Below are 26,717 nucleotides of genomic sequence, written 5' to 3'. Positions count from 1 at the left end.
TTTTAGTATGTTCAGAATTCTTGAGATCATGGATATACATTAGCAAGTTTTACTCTATCATTTTCAGTCATAAAATATGTTTACATAGAACCACATAGAAGTACCTATTAAAGTTGTATAATGTTATTTCTTAGGATGTTAGGCTTTCAAGTATATTGTTAAGTTTATTTAGCTCAGATATTCCACTCTTGTAACTGTTGCAGATTTATGCATGTTTCTTTTTAAACTGACTTTACATGGGTTCAATTTAAATGTCCATCAAAGGAGAGACTGATCACAACTATAAAATGTAATTTTTTAAATAGTATGTTTCCTGGTAAAGGTGTTAAAATGAAGCGAGGTCAGAGACCTCTTCTTTCTAATACCTCGTGAAGTAACAGAATAGTAAGACAGCAAAAATGTTTACCAGCAGCAGCCAATGAGGAGAGAAATATAATTTCACGCCATGAACTACTAGGAATGGAAATGGATGATTCTGTTATGCTCATCCTCCAGAAGTAGCACCGGGGAAAGGGTGTGGTGCTAGAATCTTGAGAGTGCTCAATTAATGCTCCAGATTAAGCACTTTCTGCCTTCTTTCTGTGCTGCTATACTGGAGCACATAAATGTCCTGGCTGATGCACTGGAGACCATCAGTAATGCTAAAAAGTGAGGTGAATGCCAGGTCCTTACTAGGCCATGCTCCACAGTCATCATCTGGTTTCTAACTGATGATGAAGCATTGGTTCCACTGGCAAATTTGAAATCAGTGGTGGTCAGAGAGCTGGGAAAATTGTGGTGAACCTCACAGGCAGGTTAAACATGTGTGGAGTGATCAGCACCAGATTTGATGTACAGCTCAAAGACCTAGAAGAATGGCAGTATAATCTGTTCCCATCCTGTCAGTTTGGTTTCATTGTATTGACATCCTCAGCTGACATCATGGACCATGAAGAAGCAAGATGAAAACACACAGGAGGGAAAATTCTCTAATCTTTTGCTAGGGATACAAACCATAAATACAAATAGAATGCTTCAATGGATGAAAGGAAGGGAAGGAGGGAAGAAGAAAGGAAGGAAAGAAGAAAGGACAGAAAGAAACATAGTCTAGATTGAGAGAGAAACAAATAGGTTAGGTAGGCAAATGTGTAAAAATTCATAGACACCTAGACAGGTTTGGTAATACAAGCTACTCTTGGAAGCTCAGGAGTTTGAGGTCAGCCCGTGCAGATTTAGCAAGACCCTATCTCAAAAATGAAATATAAACAAAATAGCTGGATACATTGTTCAAATGCTTAGAGCACCTATAATTTCAGCACTCAGGAGGCAAAGGCAGGAGAATCTTGAGTTCAAAATCAGCCTAAGCTACATGGTGAGTTCAAGGTGAGCCTGGGCTACATAGTGAGACCCTGTTTCCATAACTTGGCTATTGTGAATAGTGCCGTAATAAACATGGGTGTGCAGGTGCCTCTGGAGTAACCTGTGTCCCAGTCTTTTGGATATATCCCCAAGAGTGGTATTGCTGGATCCTATGGTAGATCAATGTTTAGCTTTTTAAGTAGCCTCCAAATTTTTTTCCAGAGTGGTTGTACTAGTTTATATTCCCACCAACAGTGTATGAGGGTTCCTTTTTCCCCCGCATCCTCGCCAACACCTGTCGTTGGTGGTGTTGCTGATGATAGCTATTCTAACAGGGGTGAGGTGGAATCTTAGTGTGGTTTTAATTTGCATTTCCTTTATTGCTAGAGATGGTGAGCATTTTTTCATGTGTTTTTTGGCCATTTGAATTTCTTCTTTTGAGAAAGTTCTGTTTAGTTCACTTGTCCATTTCTTTATTGGTTCATTAGTTTTGGGAGAATTTAGTTTTTTAAGTTCCCTATATATTCTGGTTATCAGTCCTTTGTCTGATGTATAGTTGGCAAATATTTTCTCCCACTCTGTGGGTGTTCTCTTCAGTTTAGAGACCATTTCTTTTGATGAACAGAAGCTTTTTAGCTTTATGAGGTCCCATTTATCTATGCCATCTCTTAGTTGCTGTGCTGCTGGGGTTTCGTTGAGAAAGTTCTTAAGCAATGATTTCTTGAGTATGACAACAAAAACACAGGTAACAAAAGCAAAAGTAGACAAATGGGACTACACCAAACTTTAAGTTTTACGCGGCAAAGGAAATAACAGAGTGAAAAGGCAATCTATGGAATGAGAAAAAATAATTGTAAACTGTATCTCTGATAAGGAGTTAATATCCAGAATATATTAAGAATTCCTACAACTCAATAACAAGAAAAAACAACCTGATTTTAAAATGTGTAAAGGATTCAAATAGGCCTTTCTTCAGAGGAAATAAACAAATGGCCAATAAGCATATGAAAAAATGTTCTTAACTTACCTGGGGGACATTCCATGATCACGAAGGTGGTTTTTCCAGGGCAAGGCTTATCCATTGCACTCTAGATGTGCTGACCTCTGCGATTTCCCCAGTTGTGGGAAACTCAACTACATAATTTGTGGTAGTGGGGGACTGCCTTGCACCCTGGAAAAAAATTTTTTTTAAATGCTGAACATTGCTAATGAGAGAAATGCAAATCAAATCCACAATGAAGAGTTGGGAGGCCGGCTCAAGTGATAGAGCACCTACATAGCGAGCACAGAGTCTGAGTTCAAACCTCATTACCACCAAAAACAATCCACAATGAGAAATTACCTCACATTCATTAGGATGATCTTCCCTTCCATCTTATTTAAAAAAAATAAGAAAATTACAAGTATTGGTGAAGATCCTGAGTAAATTAGAACCCTTCTGCATTGTTGGTAGGACCATAAAGTGATGCAACCATTATGTAGAAGTAAGACTATTATATGACCCTGCAGTACCACTTCTGGAAATATACCCAAAAAGATTGAAAATAGCAGGCTAGTGGAGTAGCCCAAGTGGTAGAGCACCTGCTTAGCAAGTTTGAGAGCCTGAGTTCAAACCCCAGTACCACCAAAAATAACCAAACAAAGAAAAAGATTGAAAATAGCCCTCAAAGGACTATTTTGTATGCCATGTTCCCTGCAGCATTATTCACAATAGCCAAGATGTGGAAGCATCCAAATTTTTATTCATTCATGTATGAATAAAGATAATAGTATATATACAGAATGGAATATTATTTAGCCTTAAAAAAGAAGGAAATTCTGTTATGTGCTACAATATGAATGACCTTTGAGTACACTATGCTAAGTGAAGTAATCACAAATGACAAATACTGCATGATTCTACTTATAATGAGGTATATAAAGTAGTCATCTATAAAAACAAAAAGCTTTTTTTTTTTTATGAGACTGGGGTTTGAACTTGGGGCTTTGTACTTGCAAAGCAGGAGCTCTACCACTTGAGCCACACCTCCAGTTCAACATAAAAGGTTTTACTGTGTAAAAAATATTGTATATAATGTGTGACACTTTACATATCTTTATTATTTTATATATGTAAAGCTTTGTTCATATTTGTAGGCTTATGAGAATAGAACTTTGATCACTAAAAAACATATTAACTTAAGGATTTTTGTTTGTTTGTCTTGGTGTTTTTTGAGATAGTGTCTCGCTGGTCTTAAACTTGTGGTTCCTCCTGCCTTAAGCCTCCCTAGTTCTAGGATTATTAAACTAATTTTTTTTTTGGGTGGCACTGGGATTTGAACTCAGGGCCTCCTGCTTGCTAGGCAAGCACTCTACCATTTGAGTCACTCCTCCAGTCCTTTTTTGTGTTGAGTATTTTTGAGACAGGGTCTAGAGAACTATTTGCCCAGGCTGGTTTTGAACCACAATCCTCTTGAAGTAGCTAGAATTACAGGCATGAGCCACCAGTGCCTAGCCCAAACTAATTTTCGAAAGGGGAAATGTTGGTTGTCTGGGTTTTTTCCTGGTAATTAGGTTTCTCTTGTATTTTGTAGATCTTGTATCCGGAACCCTGTGGAAAACATCATGAAAATAGTGAAAGGAATAGGAGAGACTTTCTGCCAACACTATACTCAATCAACAGATGAACAGCCAGGATCTCACATGGGTAAGAAAAAAAACTACAGTTAGTACAGCATTGAAAGTAGATAGCCAGGCACAGTGGCTCACACTCGTAATCCCAACTTCTTGGAAGGTGGAGATGGGGGTGGAGAAAAGGTTGCAGTTTGAGCCCAACCCAGTCAAAAAGTTAGCAAGATCCATTTCAACAAAAAAAAGTTGTTGGCACGTGCCTAACATCCCAGCTACATGGAAGGCATAAGTAGGAGGATCAAATTCCAGTCTGGCCTGGACAAAACATAGGAGACCCTACTTGAAAAATAACTAAAACAAAAAGGAGTGGGAGCATGGCTCAAGTGGGAGAGCCATTGCCTAGCAAACGTGAGGCCCTGAGTTTAAACCTCAGTATCCCCAAAAACAAAAAATGAGAAAAGAGAAAGAAAGTATATATATCCCCCAAAATTCATGTTTTCCTTCCCAGCTATTCTTTTTTTTTTTTAATTGTTGTACTGGGGATACATTGTCACATTACAAATGTGCTTATAATATATCTTAGTTAAATTCACCCCCTCCATCATTTTCCTTTATCCCCCTTCTCCCTCTTCAGAACAGTTTCAACAGATCACATTTTCATACATGAGTACGTAATATTTCCACCATATTCACCCTCCTACACCCTTTCCTTATATCCTCCCCCTCCCATTGGTACCAACCCTAGCACAGGACCTATTTTACCTTCCTGTCCTTCCTTTTTGAAAAAAAGACATTTGTGTTTGTTTAAGATAGCTATATAGGCAGTTTCATTATGACATTTCCATGTATGTATGTATTAGACATCCCAAACCTCCCTGCTATTCTTAATGTATGTAAGTTTTGTTCTTCAGTTCCTAACTAGATTTCAACAGCATATGCTTTTTTCCCTCTACTACCCTTTAGACTTTGCTGTCAACAGACTAAAGCTGGCAGAAATTTTATATTATAAAATATTAGAGACTGTTATGGTTCAGGAAACCCGGAGGCTTCATGGAATGGACATGTCGGTAAGTAAATCTACTCTCCCAGCTGCTGGTAAGGTCCCAGAAACCTAGAATGGAAGCAGCATTTTGAAAGGCTCCATAGGGAATTGTGGGCTCAGCAGTTTATAGAACACTTGACCAAGACATTTTAATTTGCTTTAGTTGACTTTGGCCTATCCACATGTAGGCAGAATGTAAAATTCATCTTTGGAGTTTTTTCATCAGTGTTTTTCCCTTTAGGTCTTTTTTTTTCCCCCTATACCTCTCCAAAGATTTTTGAATTATAAAATAGTCATTTTCTAAAAAAAAATTCTTATTCTTTTTCTTTGAACATTTGCCAAATCTGATCACTCTCTCTGGTAGCTATATAAAAGAATTTTTCTACAAAGTCAAACCTATCATATAACCTTTTTCAGTTTCCTCCTCTTTCTGCCCTTCCTCCTACATCTACTCTTTGTCTTCTGATCTTGTATTCCACTAGAAACAGGTTAGTGTCCTAAGGATGCAGCATAATTATTAAAGTAGAATTTCATTTTTTAAGAGATTTAATTTTTTTTAAAGTAAAATTTCTTTTTACTTTCATTTTGAAATTTTTTTCCTTTTGTGTTGGTTTTCCTTTTCCTGAATTTCTTGTCTTTCTCTTTTGTGTGGTTTACTTTTGTTTTTTGGGGGAGCAGGAGGACTGGGGTTTGAACTCAGGGCCTCATACTTGCAAAACAGGCTATCACTTGAGCCACGCCCCCAGTCCATTTTTCTCTGGCTATTTTGAAGATGGGGCCTTACAAACCCTCTCCTGAGCCTCACAGGTAGCGAGGATTGCATTCATGAGCCACCAGCACCCAGGTACTTGAACATCTTACTAGAGTATATGCCCCTGTAGTTTATTTATTTATTTTATTTTATTTTATTTATTTATTTTTATTATTCATATGTGCACACAATGCTTAGGTCATTTCTCCCCCCTGCCCCCACCCCCTCCCTTACTACCCACCCTGCCCCCTTCCTCTCCCCCCCACCCCCTCAATACCCGGCAGAAACTATTTTGCCCTTATCTCTAATTTTGTTGAAGAGAGAGTATAAGCAATAATAGGAAGGAACAAGGGTTTTTGCTAGTTAAGGATAGCTATACAGGGAGTCGACTCACATTAATTTCCTGTGCATGTGTGTTACCTTCTAGGTTAATTCTTTTTGAGCTAACCTTTTCTCTAGTTCCTTGTCCCCTTTTCCTGTTGGCCTCAGTTGCTTTTAAGGTATCTGCTTTAGTTTCTCTGTGTTGAGGGCAACAAATGCTAGCTAATTTTTTAGTTGTCTTACCTATCCTCATTTCTCTCTTGTGGGCTCTCGCTTTTATCTTGTGATCAAAGTTCAATCTCCTTGTTGTGTTTGCCCTTGATCTAATGGCCGTATATGAGGGAGAACATACGATTTTTGGTCTTTTGGGCCAGGCTAACCTCACTCAGAATGATGTTCTCCAATTCCATCCATTTACCAGCAAATGATAACATTTCGTTCTTCTTTATGGCTGCATAAAATTCCATTGTGCATAGATACCACATTTTCTTGATCCATTCGTCGGTAGTGGGCATCTTGGCTGTTTCCATAACTTGGCTTGTGAACAGTGCTGCAGTAAACATGGGTGTGCCCCTATAGTTTATTAAGAAAAGTAAAATTTTTAAATTTAGTTTGAAATAACTGTATAGTAGTTCAGAGAGATCCTATATAGTCTTTACCCAGTTTCCCCCAGTGATTACATTTTATATAGTACAATATGAAAGTCAAGAAATTGGCATTGCAGTGATACGCATATTCCTCTATGGTTGTATCATGTAGATTATGTAACCACCCAAGAATCAAAATACCTGATTGCCTTCTTTTCTGGATGTCTGAAACTGCCAATAGTTCTTGACCTATTGTACTGTACTTTTTCTCCTATACATATGTAACTATGATAAAGTTTCATTTATAAGTTAGGCACAGTAAGCGATTAACACCAATAACTAAAAATAATACAGACTACTTATAATAATGTAATAAATTAAAATAATAATAATAAAAGTTTGTATGTAGTCCATCTCAAAATATTGTACTTTTACCTTTTCACTTAAAGGAAGCACTTTATGGCTTCTCTTTGGCATATTCAAATTGCCAGCATCACTAGTCTTGCACATTGGTTAAGTATAATAAGGATTATGTGAACACAAACATTGTGATACCAGGCGAAACCACAACCAAGTGACTCATGAGCAGGTAGCATATGCAGCACAGATATGTTAGACAAAGAGCTCGTTCACATCTGGAGCAGGCTAGAGTAGATGGCATGATGTTCCCTCATAGTACTTATTAGAATAGTACATAATTTAAAACTTACAAGTCGTTATTTCTGGAATTTTTCATTTTAAGATTTTTGGGCCATTGTTGACGAAGTAGTGAAACCTCAGAAAGCAAAACGATCGATAAGGGGGGACTACCGTGTCCCGTCACTACAAAGCTCTGTCCTTCATGCTGTTCCCCTTTATAGTCATACTCCGCTCAGCCACTAATCTTTTCCATTTCTTTTTTTTTTTTTTGACAGTACTGGGGTTTGAACTCAGGCTAAGCAGGTACTCTTAGTGCTTGAGCCACTCTGCTAGCCCTCTTTTGTGATGGGGTGTCACGAACTATTTCCCCGGGGCTGACTTTGAACTGCGATCCTTCTGATATCTGCCTCCTGAGTAGCTAGGATAACAGGTGTGAGCCACTGATACCCAGCTTAATTATATTTCTTTGATGTTTTCTTCTGGTGCTTACTTTGTAGTGTTTGGATTTTTCTGTATGTTTGACTTATGTATTTCAATTAGAGGTTTTCTTCAAATGTTGGAAGATTCTTGGCTATCTGCTTGTATTTGACTAAAGCACTAAAAAGCCGATTTAAAAGTATGGAAGAGTGGAGATAAAAGTCTAATGGCTTCAGTGATTAGGTAGTATTAGGGACTTTCATGTGTTAAGTATCTGTAAGGCTTTTTTGGAATTTTGTTTTCCCCTCAGATTTTCTAATCTCTTACCTGGCTGTTTGGTTTTGTGAAGAAAAACAAGGAAGGGAAATTTGGTCTCACAATTCAGTCTGCAGACATTCACCAAAATCCCAGGTCTTCTGTTCCTGTTGTCTTTAGCTCTGAATCTCTAGAGAATTGTTCAGACTCATGTGGGGGTAGACTAGAGGATTATCATCAGACTCCTGTGGGGGTAGACTGGAGGATTATCATCGCTCCCTTAAAGTAGGAGTTGGGAGGGACCTGAGGGGCTCTAACTCTTAAAGACTTAGAAATCTCTGTCAGCCCCTGCCTCACACCTACTTTCCATTCTATCTGTGCTCTCATTTGCTTTGTTTTCCCTGGTTTCTTAGAGCAGAATTCTTTAAGTATCTCTACATTTGGCTATGCATCTATCTGCTGATCTTTTGATCTGCTTTATATATTGTGCTTTGTAGTTACAAGTGAGTCCTAGTTTTATCTAAAATGGAGTTTCTATTTCTTACTCATTTTGATATTTGAAAGAAGATGGAAAAACATGATTTCAGGGTCTCACACTTGCTAGGCAGGCGCTGTACCATTTGAGCCACTCCACCAGTCCAACACACGGGATTTTTAAAACTGAAAACATATTAGATTTTAAAGTTAATGGTGAAAGAGGTCTTTACCTGCTCTGAAATATTTTTCTCTGAAATTTTTTGTCTTAATTGTATGTCATTTTACCTTCAGTTTCGATGCTTTGATTAATAAACACTTATGCTGACAAAACAATTAACTTTCTTTAAAAAGATAAAGCTTCAATCCTAAAGCTATTCTTTTAATTTAAACATTGACTATTTTATTTATTTATTTATTCAGATTTCAAAGCAGAATGTTACGTGCACCTCATTTAAATTTAAATTCTACACTGAACAAGATTAGATATAAAGAGACTACCAATCTGAGAACCCTGTGTGTGTGTGTGTGTGTGTGTGTGTGTGTTTGTGTGTGGATTCTGGGGATTGAACCTAGGTCCTTGTACATCCTAAGCTAACGCTCTATCACTGAGCTACTCCTCAGCCCCAAAACTTTAATTTTAATCTCATAGTCTAGCATAATTTAAGTTTTTCAGGTTAGTTTATCTTTTTTAGAATTTTCTTTCTTTTTTTTTTTTTTGGTTGGGGGATAGGGTCTCCCTGAACCCATGATCCTCCTGCCTCAGCTCCCAAGTGTTAGGTTACAGTTTTTTAGAGTGACAAAGACTGAATTGCTCAGAAATACTAAACTATCTTTTTCTTCCCCAAGGTTCTTTTAGAACAGGATATATTTCATCGTTCCCTGATGGCTTGTTGTTTGGAAATTGTACTTTTTGCCTACAGCTCACCTCGTACTTTCCCCTGGATTATTGATGTTCTCAATTTACAACCATTTTATTTCTATAAGGTGAGATGATACCAAAATTCTGTTATGCTAAACCTCACATAAACATTGTATTTATCTCAGTACTGAAGAAACAAAGTTGTGATGTCTGAGGGGTTTGGATAATATGTATTTCTTTTGGATGAAATCAAGGACAGAAGGAAAGGATGAGGATGTCAGTAAATTAACACAATTTCACAGCTCCAGTTCATTTTCCATCACGAACTTTTGAATGTGACCTGGTACTAAGTATTTGACCTCAAATTTCCCTATGTATGAATAAAAAATCATAAGCCTATCAAACAGATGCATGATGAAGAGCAACACTTTCTCGCAGGAGAAAGAAGCAGTCTAAAAGCAATTGTGGTGGGATAGAGGTGTAACTCGGGTAAAGCACTACCATGTGTAAGACCCTCACTGCAAAAGAAAAAGAAATGAAACAAAATGGATTGTGGTGATGGTCTAGTTAATGAAGGTGTAGTAACAGATCATGCTTCTTCCCTAAACTTGAGCCAGTTCAGTGGAGATGAATCTTATCTTTTCTCCCCCACCCCGACTAGAACTATTTCTATTAACCTTTCTCTTACAAAATAGGTCATAACTACTGAACTCCATCATTATAGTCAATCTCAGTTAATGTATCTAGTGTTGAAATTTACATCTAACACTATTGTTGGGTTTTGGCAGAATTTAGTTAACGTTTAGTCCTTTGTGCTCTGTATCTTTTTCTTTCTTTTTATTTTTTTTTCTTCACAGTACTGGGGTTTGAATTCTCAGGGCTTCCTGTGCTCTACTACTTGAGCCCTTCTATACTACTTTCAAAGTACTGACAGAGAAATTAGTTTGAAGGTTTGTTTGATACTTGTTTTGGAGTGGGTTATTTGTTCTGTTGCATTACTGGGGTTTGAATTCAAGATCTTATACTTGCTAGACAGGTGCTCTATGACTTGAGCCACACCTCCAGCCCTTTTTGCTTCGGTTATTTTTTTCAAATAGGGTGTTGTATTCATACCTGGGCTAGCCTGAACTGCAATTTATGCTTCCCTTATAGTGTTCCCCAAAGTGCATGCAGCTATGCTTCCCTCATAGCTGGGGTGAGAGGTGTGAGCCACCACGCCCAGCTTTTCATTGGTTGAGATGGAGTCTCACAGACTTTTTCCTCAGTCAGGCCTCTAACTGTGATTCTTCCAAACTCAGCCTCCCAAGTAGCTAGGATTATAGGTATGAGCCACTGTACCCAGCTGAAGGGGTGAATTTTTATAGGTATGTATGGAAATGTCACATTGAAACCCTTTTGTACAATTAATATATGTGAGTAAAAAGAAAAAACAACAACTAGACTAGAGACCCAAGACTTGACTTCTGCCATTGTTGGTCTGGTGAGCAGTTTCTTCCTATTGTGTCAATTTTTCATAAAATCCAGAACTATAGCTGGGCATTATGTGTTCATATCTATAAACCCAGCTACTTGGGAGGATAAAGGCAAGAGGATCATAAGCTGAAGGTCAGCCCAGGCAAAATTAGCAAGACCCTATCTGAAAATACAAAACAAAGTGGCTAGAGAAGTCATTCAAGTGATAGAGCTTTGGATTCAAACCCCAGTATTGCAAAAAAACCAGAAATGTAAATGAAAATATTTTAAAGACTTAAAAACTCCTTGATAACTTAAAAGATATTAGTTAGCTACAGAATTATGTCTCAAAGATGCGGTGGTTCTGTGTCACAAAATAAGGCTGGAGCCAGTCATGCTTCTAAACCCAGACTTGAGCTAATTACTTGAAAACACATTGCCTTTTCCACTTTTTCCTCTCCAGGTTATTGAGGTGGTGATCCGCTCAGAGGAGGGGCTCTCCAGGGACATGGTAAAACATCTGAACAGCATTGAAGAACAGATTTTGGAAAGTTTAACATGGAGTCACAATTCTGCACTGTGGGAAGCTCTTCAGGCTTCTTCAAACAAAGTTCCTACTTGTGAGGAAGTGAGTCAGGGCAAAGTTAATGCTCCTATCATTCTTAAGCTTCGTCAAGATAAAATTCATATACTATGTAATTCACTCACTTAAGGTGTATAACTTAGTGGTTTTTAGTATTTAAATATGTGAGGACATCAACACGAATTTAAAGTATATTCATCCTTCAATAAAAAGCTTGCACACTTTAGCTATCATTATCTACCCTTGATCCTAAGCAACCACTAATCTACTTGCTGTCTGTATAGATTTGCATATTCTGGACTTTTCATACAAATGGTCAGACATTTCCGTGGTGACTGGCTTCTTTCACTTAACATGTTTTTAAAGTTCATCCATGTTGCAGCAAATATCAGTCTGTCATTTCCTTTTATTGCCAAATATTCCATTTATGGATATGCTATGTTTTATTCATCCATTTATCAGTAGAATTTGGTTTGTTTCTACCTTTTGGCTATTGTGAATGATGTTCACAAGGTTTTATGTGGACATTTTCATTTTTCTTGGGTGTATATCTACCAGTACTGTTGCTGGGTCACATGGTAACTGTTTTTAACCTTGTAGAGAACTGTCAGACTGTTTTCTAAAGTGGCGACACCCTTTACTGTCAGTTAAAGATTCCAGTTACTCAACATCCCTGTCTATGCTTATAATTATTTGTCTTTCTAATTATAGCTATCCTAGTAGATGTGAAGGAGTATTTCGTTGTGGTTTTGATCTGCATTTTCTTGATGGCTGATAATGTCCAACATCTTTTCATGTGTTTATTAGCCATTTGTATATGTTTTTGGAGAAATTTCTACTCAGGTCCTCACCCATTTTTTTAAAAAAAAATTATTTCATTTTATTATTTATTATCATTACTATTTTTTGGCAGTACTGGGGCTTGAACTCAGGGCCTCACACTTGCTAGGCTTGCTAGGCAAGCACTCTACCACTTAAACCACTCTACCAGCCCTGTTCTGTATTGGTTTTTTTTTGAGATAGGGTCTCATGAACTATTTGCCTTGGGCTGGCTTTGAACTGTGAATCCTCCTGATCTCTGCTTCCTGAGTAACTGCAATTACAGGCATAAGCCACTGGTGCCTGGCTCATTTTATTTTATTTTTTGAGACAGGGTCTCACTATGTTACCCTGCCTGGCTTTAAACTCATGATCAAACTGAGGATCAAACTCACAATCCTCCTAGGTGAGCCTCACAAATGCTGAGATTATAGAAGTGTAACACCACACCTGTAATGATGTAATTGATGGTGTCTTTTGGAATTGATGGTGTCTTTTGGAATTGGTGGTGTCTTTTGGAACACAAAACATTTTTAATTTTGAGGATGTGCTATTTATCTAGTTTTTTTTCCACCTCTGTTGTTTGTGCTTTTGGTATCATATCTAAGAAACCATTAATCTTACCATTTAAAAATTCCAAATATTTATAAAAAGATTTGAATACTTTTCATTTAGTGGTATTTAGAATGAAAAAATCATGTTTGTGAAAATTTTGGGCAAATCACTTATTAACAGCTCACTTTTGTCTTTTTTTGGGGGGGGGGGCAGCACTGGGGTTTGAAATTGGCCTCACTCTTTCTAGGCAGGTGCTCTTACCACTTGAGCCACTCCACCAGCAACAACTCAATTTCATGTGAGGTTTTTTCTTTGACCTTTGTGTTATTCCTGACTTTTTTTATTTTTCTTTCTTTTCTCTATCATCTTAAAGTTCATTAATCTTGATTTTTTTTTCCCTAATTCCTAACTAATGGAAGAACTGTCTAAGACCAGGAAGAATTAAAAACAAGATTTATTTATTTTAGCAGTACTGGGGTTTGAACTCAGGGCCTCATGCTTGCTAGGCAGGCACTCTTACCATTTGAGTCACTCTGCCAGCCCTTTTTTGTGTTGAGTATTTTTGAGATAAAGTCTTGATGAACTATTTGCCCAGGCTGGGTTCAAACCATAATCCTCCTGATCTCTGCCTCCTGAGTAGCTAGGATTATAGGTGTGAGCCAGTGGTGTCAGGCTAAGATTTTTTTTTAATGGTACTGGAGAGTGAACCTAGGATCTGGTACTTGCTAAGCAAGTGCTTTAGCATTTGAGCTGTGCCTCAAACCCAAGATATTTTCTTGAAATTTTTCTTCCATGCTCTTTTGTTCTTCTGCAGCATACTAATTAGTTGGTAGTCTTCAGTATTCATCTGAATATGTCCATTATAAAATCCATTGAGATTCCAAGACAACAAAAATAGAGAATTTGAAAAAGCACAAGAAGAAATAAAAGAAACCATAGAAGCACTATATAAACACCAAAGTGAAACAAAGAACATGATTAATAAAGAGATAAATGAACTCAGGACAAAAATAGACAACATTAAAGAGGAAGCGACTCAGGATATGGAAAACCTCAGAAAAAAGAACGAAACAGAAGTGCAAAACAAAATGGAAGGCCAATCCAGCAGAATAGAACAAACAGAAGACAGAATCTCATAACTCAAAGATGAAATGGTAATTAAAGGAAAACCCGAAGAACTATTAGTTAAACAACTCAAGACCTGTGAAAAGAAAATGCAAGAACTCACCGACTCCATCAAAAAATCAAACCTGAGAATCATGGGCATTGAAGAAGGAGAAGAGGTGCAAGAAAAGGGAATGCGTAATATATTCAACAAAATAATAACAGAAAGTTTCCCAAATCTAGAGAAATCTATTCCCATACACATGCAAGAGGCCTCCAGAACACCAAACAGACCAGACCAAAATAGATCTACCCCATGGCATATTATCATTAAAACAACAAATACAGAGACCTGAGAAAGAATATCGAAGTCTGTAAGAGAGAAAAAACAAATAACATACAAAGGTAAGCCCATCAAAATCACAGCAGCCTTTTCAACAGAAACATTAAAAGCAAGAAGAGCTTGGGGTGAGAACTTCCGGGCACTGAATGAAAATAATTTCAACCCCAGGATACTCTACCCAGCAAAACTATCATTCAAAATAGATGAAGCAATAAAAGTCTTCCATGATAAGCAGAAACTAAAACAATATGTGACCACAAAGCCACCACTACAAAAGATTCTTCAAGGGATTCTGCACACAGAAAGTGAAACCCAACATAACCATGAAAGGACAGGCAGCACCAAACTACAGGGAAAGAAAAAGCAAGAAAGTAGAGAGTAACCTCAACTTAGGTACACACAATCAAACCTTCAAACAACTAAGACAACTAAATGACAGGAATCACCACATACCTATCAGTACTAATGCTTAATGTTAATGGACTTAATTCACCCATCAAAAGGCACTTTTGTTTTTGTTTTGCACTTTTTAATGGCTTAAAAAGGAAGATCCAACAATTTGTTGCTTACAGGAGACCCATCTCACTGACAGAAATAAGCATAGGCTTAGGATGAAAGGCTGGAAGAAGATTTACCAAGCCAATGGCCCCCAAAAACAGGCAGGAGTAGCAATACTTATCTCTGACGAAGTAGACTTCAAACCTACATTGATCAAACGAGATAAAGAAGGACATTCCATACTAATAAAAGGGGAAATAGACCAAAAGGAAATAACAATTATCAACCTAAATGTACCCAATGTCAATGCACCCAATTTCATCAAACATACCCTGAAGAATCTAAAAGTAAAATCCGTTGAGGAAGTAAAAGAAAACTAGGAATTTAAAGGAAAAAGATTTGGATTGAAACCTTTGCTCTTATTATTTAGTAGTAGTGTGATGACAGGCAAATTTCATATTTTCAGCCTCAATTTTCCCACCCCTAATGGAGGATGAGAATGCCTACTTCAGAGGTGTACTTCTATTGATTGGTAGTTTACACTGATGAATTACAATATTAACTGAAATGGACTTTTGTTATATGTTGGCAACATTAACAGTTTAGCCCTTTAGGCAAGTTATATTTTGCAAAGAAGTAAGAAGGAAAGGAAAATAAAACAGTAAAAGGAAAAACTTTTTTTCTCACTTTTTCCAAGTTTTAATCACTGGGTTTATCCATGTAAAGTGTTTTTGTTTTTCTAGGTTATATTCCCAAACAACTTTGAAATTGGAAATGGAGGAAACATACAAGGACATCTTCCCATGATGCCAATGTCTCCTATAATGCATCCAAGAGTGAAGGAAGTTCGGACTGACTGCGGGAGTCTTCAAAGGGGTAGGTTTAGCATTGGTAAAATAACTTTTAAAATATTTTTTCCAACTAAAGCAGATACCTTAAAGCAACTGAGGCCAATAGGAAAAGGGGAACAGGTACTAGAGAAAAGGTTAGATCAAAAAGAATTAACCTAGAAGGTAATACCCACGCACAGGAAATCAATGTGAGTCAATGCCCTGTATAGCTATCCTTATCTCAACCAGCAAAAACCCTTGTTCCTTCCTATTATGGCTTATACTCTCTCTACAACAAAATTAGAAATAAGGGCAAAATAGTTTCTGCTGGGTATTGAGGGGCGGGGAGAGGGAGGGGGCGGAGTGGGTGGTAAGGGAGGGGGTGGGGGCAGTGGGGAGAAATGAACCAATCCTTGTATGCACATATGAATAATAAAAGAAAAATGAAAAAAAAAAATAATAAATAAAAACAAACCAACCAAAAAAAAAATATTTTTTCCAGAGAAAATTTCAAGTCAATAATATATTAAAACTAATTTCTTCATCAAGATTTAAGAAGGGGCTAGAATTCTAATCTGATTTTGAATATTATCCATTTTTTAAGTTGCAGTATAAATTATTGTGGAAATGTTATTTTGGACATTTTTAGTAAGCATGCTTGACCTTAAGTGTAACAAAAGTTATAGTCTTTATTTGTCTATGCATGTCTCTATAAAAAGGATAAATGTTTAAAGCAAAACAAAGAGCTTATATTCTCTTCAGGGTGCTTAAGTTCATCTAATAAGTGACTTACAAATACTTAAAATCATTCATTTTGAGGGCTGAGGGCATGGCTTAAGTGGTATAGTATACTTTACCTGCCTAGACAATCCAAGGCCCTGATTTCAAACTCTAGTACCACCAAAAAAAAAAAAAAACATAGGTAAAATTGTCCATTTTGAGCCCTACCAATGGGAAGATTTTAGTGCATTCTTTCTTATTTTCTCTTGTGACATGGCAAACTGCCATGTGCATTGCTTGTATTATGTAACTCTTGAACTTTTGTTTGGTTTTGAAACAGCATCTTGCCATGTAGTCCAGGCTGGCTTCAAACTTCTGCCTCATCCTGCTGAGTGCTGGTGTTACAGGTATGCACCACCACACCCAACACTCTTGAATTTTTAAAAATGAGTTAATAAAATCTTACTACACAGTATCCCTGAACAAACCTCAGATGACAATTACTCAGGTTACACAGTAAGGTAGCTCTACATATATTTTTGGACTCCTTGTGTCCACAATCTTTGCTTTACATTCAGTGTAGGTTCACAAAGATGATTATGAAAGCTATGAATGCAAAGCATTGTGTTTCTTTTTTTTGGCAGTACTGGGGCTTGAACTCAGTACCTCACATTTGCAAGGCAGACACTCTGCCACTTGAGCCACGCTTCCTGCCATAAGCAATATTATTGAAAATAATTACCACTGTTTTGTGACCTTTACAGTTCTTATCAGAATGTTAAAAATTCTTCTGTCAGTTCTTAATGTTTAGAGAAGTGAAGATGTAAAAAAAATATTTGCGTATACTATAGCTTAAGACATTAGAAATACTGAGAATTACTTTCTTTTTTTAAAAACTTCCCAGGCTGTGCTAGGAGTGTAGCTTAGGAATAGAGCATTTGCCTAACATACACTAGGCCCTGGGTTGGATCCTCAGCACTGCAAAACAAAACAACAACAAAATAATTTACCAAGAATAGTTTAAACAGTATTTGCTGCCTTCTTAATATGTTATTAACTAAGCATCTTTTCTGTGTATTGGCAAATGGTCATGTTTCTTTTTAAGTTCAGATCAGTTATTTAGTTGCACATCCATTAAATTTTTGAGTATCCACCATAGCTTTTCTCATACTGTGCTAAGAAAGTATCATTTCAAGAAGTTTGCAGCTGACTTCATGACTATAACTCAAGTGTCTCCTTAAAATATCACCTTTGAACGTTCCTACTCAGATTCAAGGGCTACTTTGGCTTTCTTAGATATAAAGTAAAGTATCATGGGGACTGCAATAGAAATTTCCACTTGTTTACCAAGGACCATGGAGAACAGAGCAACTTTCATAACACACAGTATTATGGAAAGATGTTTATTTATTCATGGAAAAATTTTTATTCAGCCATGACTCTCATACACAAAACTTCCAAATATTGCCAGGAGAAATTTTATACCTTTTAAGTGTGTTTTGACAATAGATTAAAGACTAATTACCTAATGAATGTAACAATAAATACATAGATGCCTCCACTGGGGATACAGCTCAGTGGCAGAGTGCTTGCTTAGCATGCACAAAGAACCTCAGTTTGAGCTCTAGCACTTAAAAAAAAAAAAAGGAAATTAAAGTACATTCTTTATATACCTGAAAAGAAATAATTGGCTGAGGAAAATTGGAGATAATTGTGGAAAAAGATGCAGGATTGAAACAAACAACCGAACCCATGTACCTACTGGGGAGAGGATGGAGATAGACCTGTAGAAGGATAGCACTGGAAGGACATAGTCCATCACCCTTTCTTTTTGATCAGCACACTGCTGCTAGCCCTGAGAGTAAGGCAGGTCGGCAGAGTCATATCACCTTTACTCATATCTTCTATTAAAGATGATTCTGTATCTGTTAAATCACAAACTCACAGCTCTGTCTTAAACTGCTTGGAGTGAGGAGGAAATAAAACTGTGACCCAAATCATTGATTTTTGCTTTTGCTTCCCTTGGGTACTATTTACTAAGTAAGACTGGGAAGGTAATTAGACGACTTCTTAAATCTAGTCACTCTACCGCTCACCTTCTACTTTATTCTTAATATGTTGTACCTTTGATGCAGGCAGAGGTTCAAGAAATCAGGAAGAGAAGCTATCATAATTTTCATATTATAATGATTTATTTAATGCCCCTCTTTCCCACTAAACTTGATATTCTGTGCAGGCAGAGGCCATGTTATTTACCGCTAGATCCCTAGTGCCTAGCATATGAGTGAGTAAACCTGATTATTATTTTGGAATACATTTCAAACTTTCACATTCACTTTTCTCTTTATTAGATATGCAACCACTGTCTCCAATTTCTGTCCACGAGCGCTATAGTTCTCCTACTGCAGGGAGTGCTAAGAGAAGACTTTTTGGAGATGATGCCCCAAAGGAAATGTTCATGGACAAAATTATGACAGAAGGAACAAAATTGAAAATTGCTCCATCTTCAAGCATTACTGCCGAAAACATATCAATTTCACCTGGGCAAACTCTTCTAACAATGGCCACAGCCACAGAAACAGGGGCATTGGGACATAAAGTTACAATTCCATTCCATGGTAACATCTTAATGCATTTATTTCATTGTTTTCTGAGTTAGATAAAAGTTTAAGAATGTTTTATTGGGTTAGATCACATGATCTTTTTTCTAACTCAGTATTTTTTCTTGAACCTAATTCTTTTTTTTTCCTCTTCTTTTTGACTTGTTATTTTAGAACAGTTTAAGGTTCACAGTAAAACTGAGAGAAAGGTACAGAAATTTTCTATACACCCCACAGTCCTTCACACCCTCTCAGCCTCCCCAACCATCAACATTTTACAACGAGTGGTGCATTTGTCACAATCAATCTGCGTACATTGACATATCAGCACCCAAAGCCCATAGTTTATAATAAGGTTCACTCAGGGTGTTATATACTCTGTAAATTTTGACAGTGTTTAATGATATGTATATTTCTACCATTTTAGTACCATACATAATAAATTCACTGCTCTAAAATTTTTTTGTGCTCTACCTTTTGTTTTGAACCTATACTGTTCTTCCAATTTTTACATTTTACAAATTTACTATCCCTTTGTTAGGACTTATTTTGCTTCTTATCCAAGCTTTCTAAATGGGTATATTGAGCAAGAATTTTGTATTTTAAGTAAAGATATCTTCAGTGCTCAAACAAGAACAAAATTGGCTTTTTTAAAGAATAAAAATACATAAGCACATACAAAATAGATTACAAAATTTGTTTCTTTAAATATAAAAACATCAAACAAATAGAATATTCTTGTTTTAGGGAGAAATAGAAAACATGAATTCATCTTAGCATATTTTGTACCTTTCTTTTCCTAACATATTCCTATGCTTATACACACAGACACATACATATATATTTGGCAAAATATGTATAATTGAGAAACTTCCTAGAACACAGCAGTGTATTTCTAAAACTGAGAACTCTTGCTTGTACATTCAGGTGTTGCAAATGATGCTGGAGAGATCACACTGATACCTATTTCTATGAATTCAAGTCAAGAGTCCAAAGTTGAGAGTCCTGTATCACTGACTGCACAGTCATTAATTGGTACTTCTCCAAAACAGACTCATTTGACTAAAGCACCAGAGGTTCATCTGACTGGAATAAGCAAACCAAAGAGAACTGGGTCCTTAGCACTGTTTTACAGAAAGGTACGTGTTTTTATAGCATCTCAAAAGAGTTCATTTAATCAACTGCAAGAAAGATTGAGTAACAGAGAGCAGCTTTGGCTTTTTTTTTTTTTTCTTAATATATGTAACATAAAATTTGCCATCATAACCTTCTTACCTGTTTTATTTTATTTTTGTGGTATGGGGAATTGAATCCAGAATCACCCATACTTGCTGGCAAGCACTCTTCCATTTGAGGCACGCTCCAGTCCTTTTGCTTTTAATTTGCTATTCATATAGTCTCCTACAAACTTTGAACCATGATCCTTCTACCTGTGCCTCCTGAGTAGCTGTGATGCCATCTTAACTATTTTTAAGTGCACAGTTTGGTATTAAATAATGCCATCCATCTCCAGAACTTTTTCATCTTCCAAAGAATAAGCCTCTATTTTTTCCTCCCCCAAGCCCCTGGCAACCAGCATTCCATTTTTCTGTCTCTATGAAGTTGACTGCCGAAGGGACCACATATGAGTGAAATCATATAATAGTTTGTCCTTTTTTTTGTGACTGGCTTATATCACTGAGCATAATACCTTCTGGGTTCATCCATGTGGTAGCATATATTAGAATTTCTTTCCTTTTTAAGGCTGAATATTCCATTGTGTGTATATACCACAAATAGCTATTATGAATAATACTGCTTTTAATTTTTGGGTATTTTACAAGAAGTGGAATAATAGTTTAATATTTAGTTTTTTTAAGCAACTTGCATACTATTTTCCACAATGGATGTGCCATTTTACATTCCTACTAGCAATGCACAAGTCCTCCTTGCCAACACTTGGTATTTAAAAACACTAGAGTTTTTAAATAATAGCCATCCAGTGGCTATAAAATAGCATCTCACTGTAGTTGGATTTTCATTCCTGTAATGGTTATTAGGTTATTAATGGTAAACATATGGGTGTGTTAGCCATTTATATATCTTCTTTGGAGAAATGTCAATTCGAGTCTTTCACTCATTTTTAATTGGATTTCTTTATATATTCTGCATATTAATCCCTTTTCAGACTTACATATATTTCCCATTCCTGGAGTGATCTTTTTATTCTGCTGTTAATGTTCTTTGATATACAAAAGTTTCTAATTTTGACGTAATCAATTTATCTACTTTGTGGCTGGGGAATTTGACTAAAATGGTAGAGTACCTGCCTAGCAAGTACAAATCCCTACATTCAAACCTAGTACTACACACACACAAAAAAAGGTTTTTTTTTTTTAGGGGGAGGGCAGGGTCTCACTATGTAGCTAAGGCTATCCTTTAACTCATAATCCTCCTTCCTGAGCTTTTTTTTTTTTTTTTTAATGTTTCTTTTATTCATATGTGCATGCAATGTTTGGGTCATTTCTCTCCCCTTCTCCCGGCCCCCTCCCTTTCTCCCCACCTCCTCTCTCTCCCCCCTACCCCCTCACTACCCGACAGAAACTATTTTGCCCTTATCTCTAATTTTGTTGAAGAGAGAGTATAAGCAATAATAGGAAGGACCAACGGATTTTGCTAGTTGAGACAGGATAGCTATACAGGGAGTTGACTCTCATTGATTTCCTGTGCATGTGTGTTACCTTCTAAGTTAATTGTTCTTGAACTAACCTTTTCTCTACTTCCTGGTTCCTTTCTCCTATTGGTCTCAGTTGCTTTAAAGAATCTGCTTTAGTTTCTCTGCGTTGAGGGCAACAAATGCTATCTAGATTTTTAGGTATCTTACCTGTCCTCATACCTCCCTTGTGTGCTCTCGCTTTATCATGTGATCAAAGTCCAATCCGCTTGTTGAGTTTGCCCTTGATCTAATGTCCACATACGATGGAGAACATATGATTTTTGCTCTTTTGGGCCAGGCTACCTCACTCAAAATGATGTTCTCCAATTCCATCCATTTACCAGCAAATGATAACATTTCGTTCTTCTTCATGGCTGCATAGAATTCCATCGTGTATAAATACATTTTCTTAATCCATTCGTCAGTAGTGGGGCATCTTAGCTGTTTCTATAACTTGGCTATTGTGAATAGTGCTCCAATAAACATGGGTGTGCAGGTGCCTCTGGAGTAACCTGTGTCACATTCTTTTGGGTATATCCCCAAGAGTGGTATTGCTGGATCCTATGGTAGATCAATGTTTAGCTTTTTAAGTAGCCTCCAAATTTTTTTCCAGAGTGGTTGTACTAGTTTACATTCCCACCAGCAGTGTGAGAGGGTTCCCTTTTCCCTGCATCCTCGCCAACACCTGTTGTTAGTGGTGTTGCTGATGATGGCTATTCTAACAGGGGTGAGGTGGAATCTTAGTGTGTTTTTAATTTGCATTTCCTTTATTGCTAGAAATGGTGAGCATTTTTTCATGTGTTTTTTGGCCATTTGAATTTCTTCTTTGGAGAAAGTTCTGTTTAGTTCACTTGCCCATTTCTTTATTGGTTCATTAGTTTTGGGAGAATTTAGTTTTTTAAGTTCCCTATATATCCTTTGTCTGATGTGTAGCTGGCAAATATTTTCTCCCACTCTGTGGGTGTTCTCTTCAGTTTAGAGACCATTTCTTTTGATGAACAGAAGCTTTTTAGTTTTATGAAGTTCCATTTATCTATGCTGTCTCTTAGTTGCTGTGCTGCTGGGGTTCTATTGAGAAAGTTCTTACCTATACCTACTAATTCCAGAGTATTTCCTACTCTTTCCTGTACCAACTTTAGAGCTTGGGGTCTGATACTGAGATCCTTGACCCATTTTGAGTTAATCTTGGTATAGGGTGATATACATGGATCTAGTTTCAGATTTTTACAGACTGCTAACCAGTTTTCCCAGCAGTTTTTGTTGAAGAGGCTGTCTTTTCTCCATCGTATATTTTTAGCGCCTTTGTCAAAGACAAGTTGGTTATAGTTGTGAGGCTTCATATCTGGGACCTTTGTTCTGTTCCATTGGTCTTCATGTCTGTTTTTGTGCCAGTACCATGCTGCTTTTATTGTTATTGCTTTGTAATAGAGTTTGAAGTCGGGTATCGTGATACCTCCAGCATTGTTCTTTTGACTGAGTATTGCCTTGGCTATTCTTGGTCTCTTATGTTTCCATATAAATTTAACGGTAGATTTTTCAATCGCTTTAATGAATGTCATTGGAATTTTTATGGGAATTGCATTAAACATGTAGATTACTTTTGGGAGTATAGACATTTTTACTATGTTGATTCTACCAATCCATGAGCATGGGAGATCTCTCCACTTTCTATAGTCTTCCTCAATTTCTTTCTTCAGAAGTGTATAGTTTTCCTTGTAGAGGTCGTTCACATCTTTTGTTAGGTTTACACCTAGGTATTTGATTTTTTTGAGGCTATTGTAAATGGAATTGTTTTCATACATGCTTTCTCAGTTTGTTCATTATTAGTGTATAGAAATGCTAATGATTTTTCTATGTTGATTTTGTATCCTGCTACCTTGCTATAGCTATTGATGATGTCTAGAAGCTTCTGAGTAGTTTTTTGGGTCTTTAAGGTATAGGATCATGTCGTCTGCAAATAGGGATATTTTGACAGTTTCTTTACCTATTTGTATTCCTTTTATTCCTTCTTCTTGCCTAATTGCTCTGGCTAGGAATTCTAGTACTATGTTGAATAGAAGTGGAGATAGTGGGCATCCTTGTCTAGTTCCTGATTTTAGAGGGAATGGTTTCAGTTTTTCTCCAGTAAGTATAATGCTGGCTATAGGTTTGTCATATATAGCTTTTATAATGTTGAGGTACTTTCCTTCTATTCCTAGTTTTCTTAGAGCTTTTATCTTGAAATGGTGTTGGATCTTATCAAAGGCCTTTTCTGCATCTATTGAGATGATCAAGTGGTTTTTGTCTTTGCTTCTGTTAATGTGGTTTATTACGTTTATTGATTTTCGTATGTTGAACCACCCCCACATTCCTGGGATGGAGCCTACTTGCTCCTGGTGAGTGATCTTTTTTGATGTGTTGTTGAATTCGGTTTGCCATTATTTTGTTGAGGATTTTTGCATCAATGTTCATTAAGGAGATTGGCCTATAGTTCTCCTTTTTGGAGGTGTCTTTGCCTGGTTTTAGGATAAGTGTAATACTGGCTTCATAAAATGTATTAGGCAGTCTTCCTTCCCTTTCTATTTCGTGGAACACTTTAAGGAGGGTTGATATCAGTTCTTCTTAAAGGTCTGATAGAATTCAGCAGAGAATCCATCAGGTCCTGGACTTTTCTTTTTGGGGAGACTCTTGATTGGTGCTTCAATTTCATTTTGTGTTATAGATCTATTCAGGTGATTAATATCCTCTTGGTTCAGTTTTGGGTGATCATATGTATCTAGAAATCTGCCCATTTCTTTAAGATTTTGAATTTATTTGAATATAGGTTCTCGATGTAGTCTCTGATGATTTCCTGGACTTCCATGGTGTTTGTTGTTATCTCCCCTTTTGCATTCCTAATTCTACTAATTTGGGTTTTTTCTCTCCTCATTTTTTTAGTCAGGTTTGCCAGGGGTCTGTCGATCTTGTTTATTTCTTCAAAGAAGCAACTTTTTGTTTCATTAATTCTTTGTATGTTTTTTTTTTCGTTTCTATTTCATTGATTTCAGCTCTTGTTTTTATTATTTCTCTCCTATTTGTTTTGGGATTTGCTTGTTCTTGTTTTTCTGTGAATTTGAGATGTATCATTAGGTCATTGATTTGGGAATCTTTCAGTCTTTTTAATGTATGCACTCATGGCTATAAACTTTCCTCTCAGGACTGCCTTTGCTGCGTCCCATAGTTTCCAGTAGGTGTGTTTTCATTTTCATTGACTTCCAGGAACTTTTTAATTTCCTCTTTTATTTCATCAATGACCCATTGTTCATTAAGGAATGAGTTATTCAGTTTCCAGCTGTTTGTATGTTTTTTGTCTTTACTTTTGTTGTTGAGGTCTAGTTTTATTGCATTGTGATCAGATAGAATGCATGGTATAATTTCTATTTTCTTATATTTGCTGAGGCTTGCTTTGTGCCCTAGGATATGATATATTTTGGAGAAGGTTCCATGGGCTGCTGAGAAGAATGTATATTGTGTAGAAGTTGGATGAAATGTTCTGTAGACATCATCTAGGTCCATTTGATCTATTGTATAATTTAGATCTAGGATTTCTTTATTGATTTTTTGTTTGGATGACCTATCTATTGATGATAATGGGTTGTTAAAGTCTGCCACAACCACTCTGTTGGAGGTGATATATGCTTTTAGGTACTTCAGGGTATGTTTAATGAAATTGGGTGCATTGACATTGGGTGCATTTAGGTTGATAATTATTATTTCCTTTTGGTCTATTTCCCCTTTTACTAGTATGGAATGTCCTTCTTTATCTCATTTGATCAATGTAGGTTTGAAGTCTACTTCGTCAGAGATAAGTATTGCTACTCCTGCCTGTTTTTGGGGACCATTGGCTTGGTAAATCTTCTTCCAGCCTTTCATCCTAAGCCTATGGTTATTTCTGTTGGTGAGATGGGTCTCCTGTAAGCAACAAATTGTTGGATCTTCCTTTTTAAGCCATTTCGTCAAACGGTGCCTTTTGATGGGGGAATTAAATCCATTAACATTAAGTGTTAGTACTGATAGGTATATGGTGATTCCTGTTATTGAGTTGTCTTAGTTGTTTGAAGGTTTGATTGTGTGTACCTAAGTTGAGGTTACTCTCTACTTTCTTGCTTTTTCTTTTCCTGTAGTTTGGTGCTGCCTGCACTTTCACGGTTAGTTTGGGTTTTACTTTCTGTGTGCAGAATCCCTTGAAGAATCTTTTGTAGTGGTGGCTTTGTGGTCACATATTGTTTTAGTTTCTGCTTATCATGGAAGCCTTTTATTGCTCCATCTATTTTGAATGATAGTTTTGCTGGGTAGAGTAACCTGGGGTTGAAATTATTTTCATTCAGTGCCCGGAAGTTCTCACCCCAAGCTCTTCTTGCTTTTAATGTTTCTGTTGAAAAGGCTGCTGTGATTTTGATGGGTTTACCTTTGTATGTTATTTGTTTTTTCTCTCTTACAGACTTCGATATTCTTTCTCGGGTCTCTGTATTTGTTGTTTTAATGATAATATGCCATGGGGTAGATCTATTTTGGTCTGGTCTGTTTGGTGTTCTGGAGGCCTCTTGCATGTGTATAGGAACAGATTTCTCTATATTTGGGAAATTTTCTGTTATTATTTTGTTGAATATATTATGCATTCCCTTTTCTTGCACCTCTTCTCCTTCTTCAATGCCCATGATTCTCAGGTTTGATTTTTTGATGGAGTCGGTGAGTTCTTGCATTTTCTTTTCACAGGTCTTGAGTTGTTTAACTAATAGTTCTTCGGTTTTTCCTTTAATTACCATTTCATCTTCAAGTTCTGAGATTCTGTCTTCTGTTTGTTCTATTCTGCTGGATTGGCCTTCCATTTTGTTTTGCACTTCTGTTTCGTTCTTTTTTCTGAGGTTTTCCATATCCTGAGTCGCTTCCTCTTTAATGTTGTCTATTTTTGTCCTGAGTTCATTTATCTCTTTATTAATCATGTTCTTTGTTTCACTTTGGTGTTTATATAGTGCTTCTATGGTTTCTTTTATTTCTTCTTGTGCTTTTTCGAATTCTCTATTTTTGTTTTCTGGGAATTTCTTGAGTGTCTCCTGTACATTTTGGTTGACCATATCCAGTATCAGCTCTATAAAATTCTCATTGATTACCTGTAGTATTTCTTCTTTTAGATTATTCTCGTGGGCTTCATTGGGTTCTTTGGCATAGTTTAATCTTCATTTTTTTGGAGTCTGGATCTGAGT

At 36.7% G+C, this 26,717-nt stretch overlaps 1 protein-coding gene, 1 non-coding gene and 1 pseudogene across 4 annotated transcripts in view; all 3 read left to right on the top strand.

Annotated features, from left to right (window-relative positions):
- Rbl1 (RB transcriptional corepressor like 1) overlaps positions 1-26,717 on the top strand; it is a 64,441-nt gene that overhangs the window by 14,010 nt on the left and 23,714 nt on the right. For all 3 annotated transcript variants that reach the window (XM_074074720.1, XM_074074719.1, XM_074074722.1), the window contains exons 10-16: positions 3,912-4,024; positions 4,912-5,015; positions 9,284-9,421; positions 11,212-11,376; positions 15,394-15,526; positions 18,552-18,818; positions 19,728-19,939. In XM_074074720.1, the coding sequence (XP_073930821.1) occupies positions 3,912-4,024; positions 4,912-5,015; positions 9,284-9,421; positions 11,212-11,376; positions 15,394-15,526; positions 18,552-18,818; positions 19,728-19,939 (1,132 nt within the window). The remainder of the gene's footprint in view (positions 1-3,911; positions 4,025-4,911; positions 5,016-9,283; positions 9,422-11,211; positions 11,377-15,393; positions 15,527-18,551; positions 18,819-19,727; positions 19,940-26,717) is intronic.
- LOC141423398 (small ribosomal subunit protein uS8 pseudogene) lies at positions 12-3,886 on the top strand (annotated as a pseudogene).
- Positions 2,358-2,513, top strand: LOC141423505 (U1 spliceosomal RNA). Its single transcript, XR_012448369.1, has one exon. It is a non-coding gene; the product is annotated as a U1 spliceosomal RNA (small nuclear RNA).

This window comes from Castor canadensis, chromosome 5 (assembly GCF_047511655.1).
Source record: "Castor canadensis chromosome 5, mCasCan1.hap1v2, whole genome shotgun sequence".
Lineage (NCBI taxonomy): Eukaryota > Metazoa > Chordata > Mammalia > Rodentia > Castoridae > Castor > Castor canadensis.
Note: the sequence above shows the minus strand (reverse complement) of the source record. Positions and strands in the feature narration are given on the sequence as shown.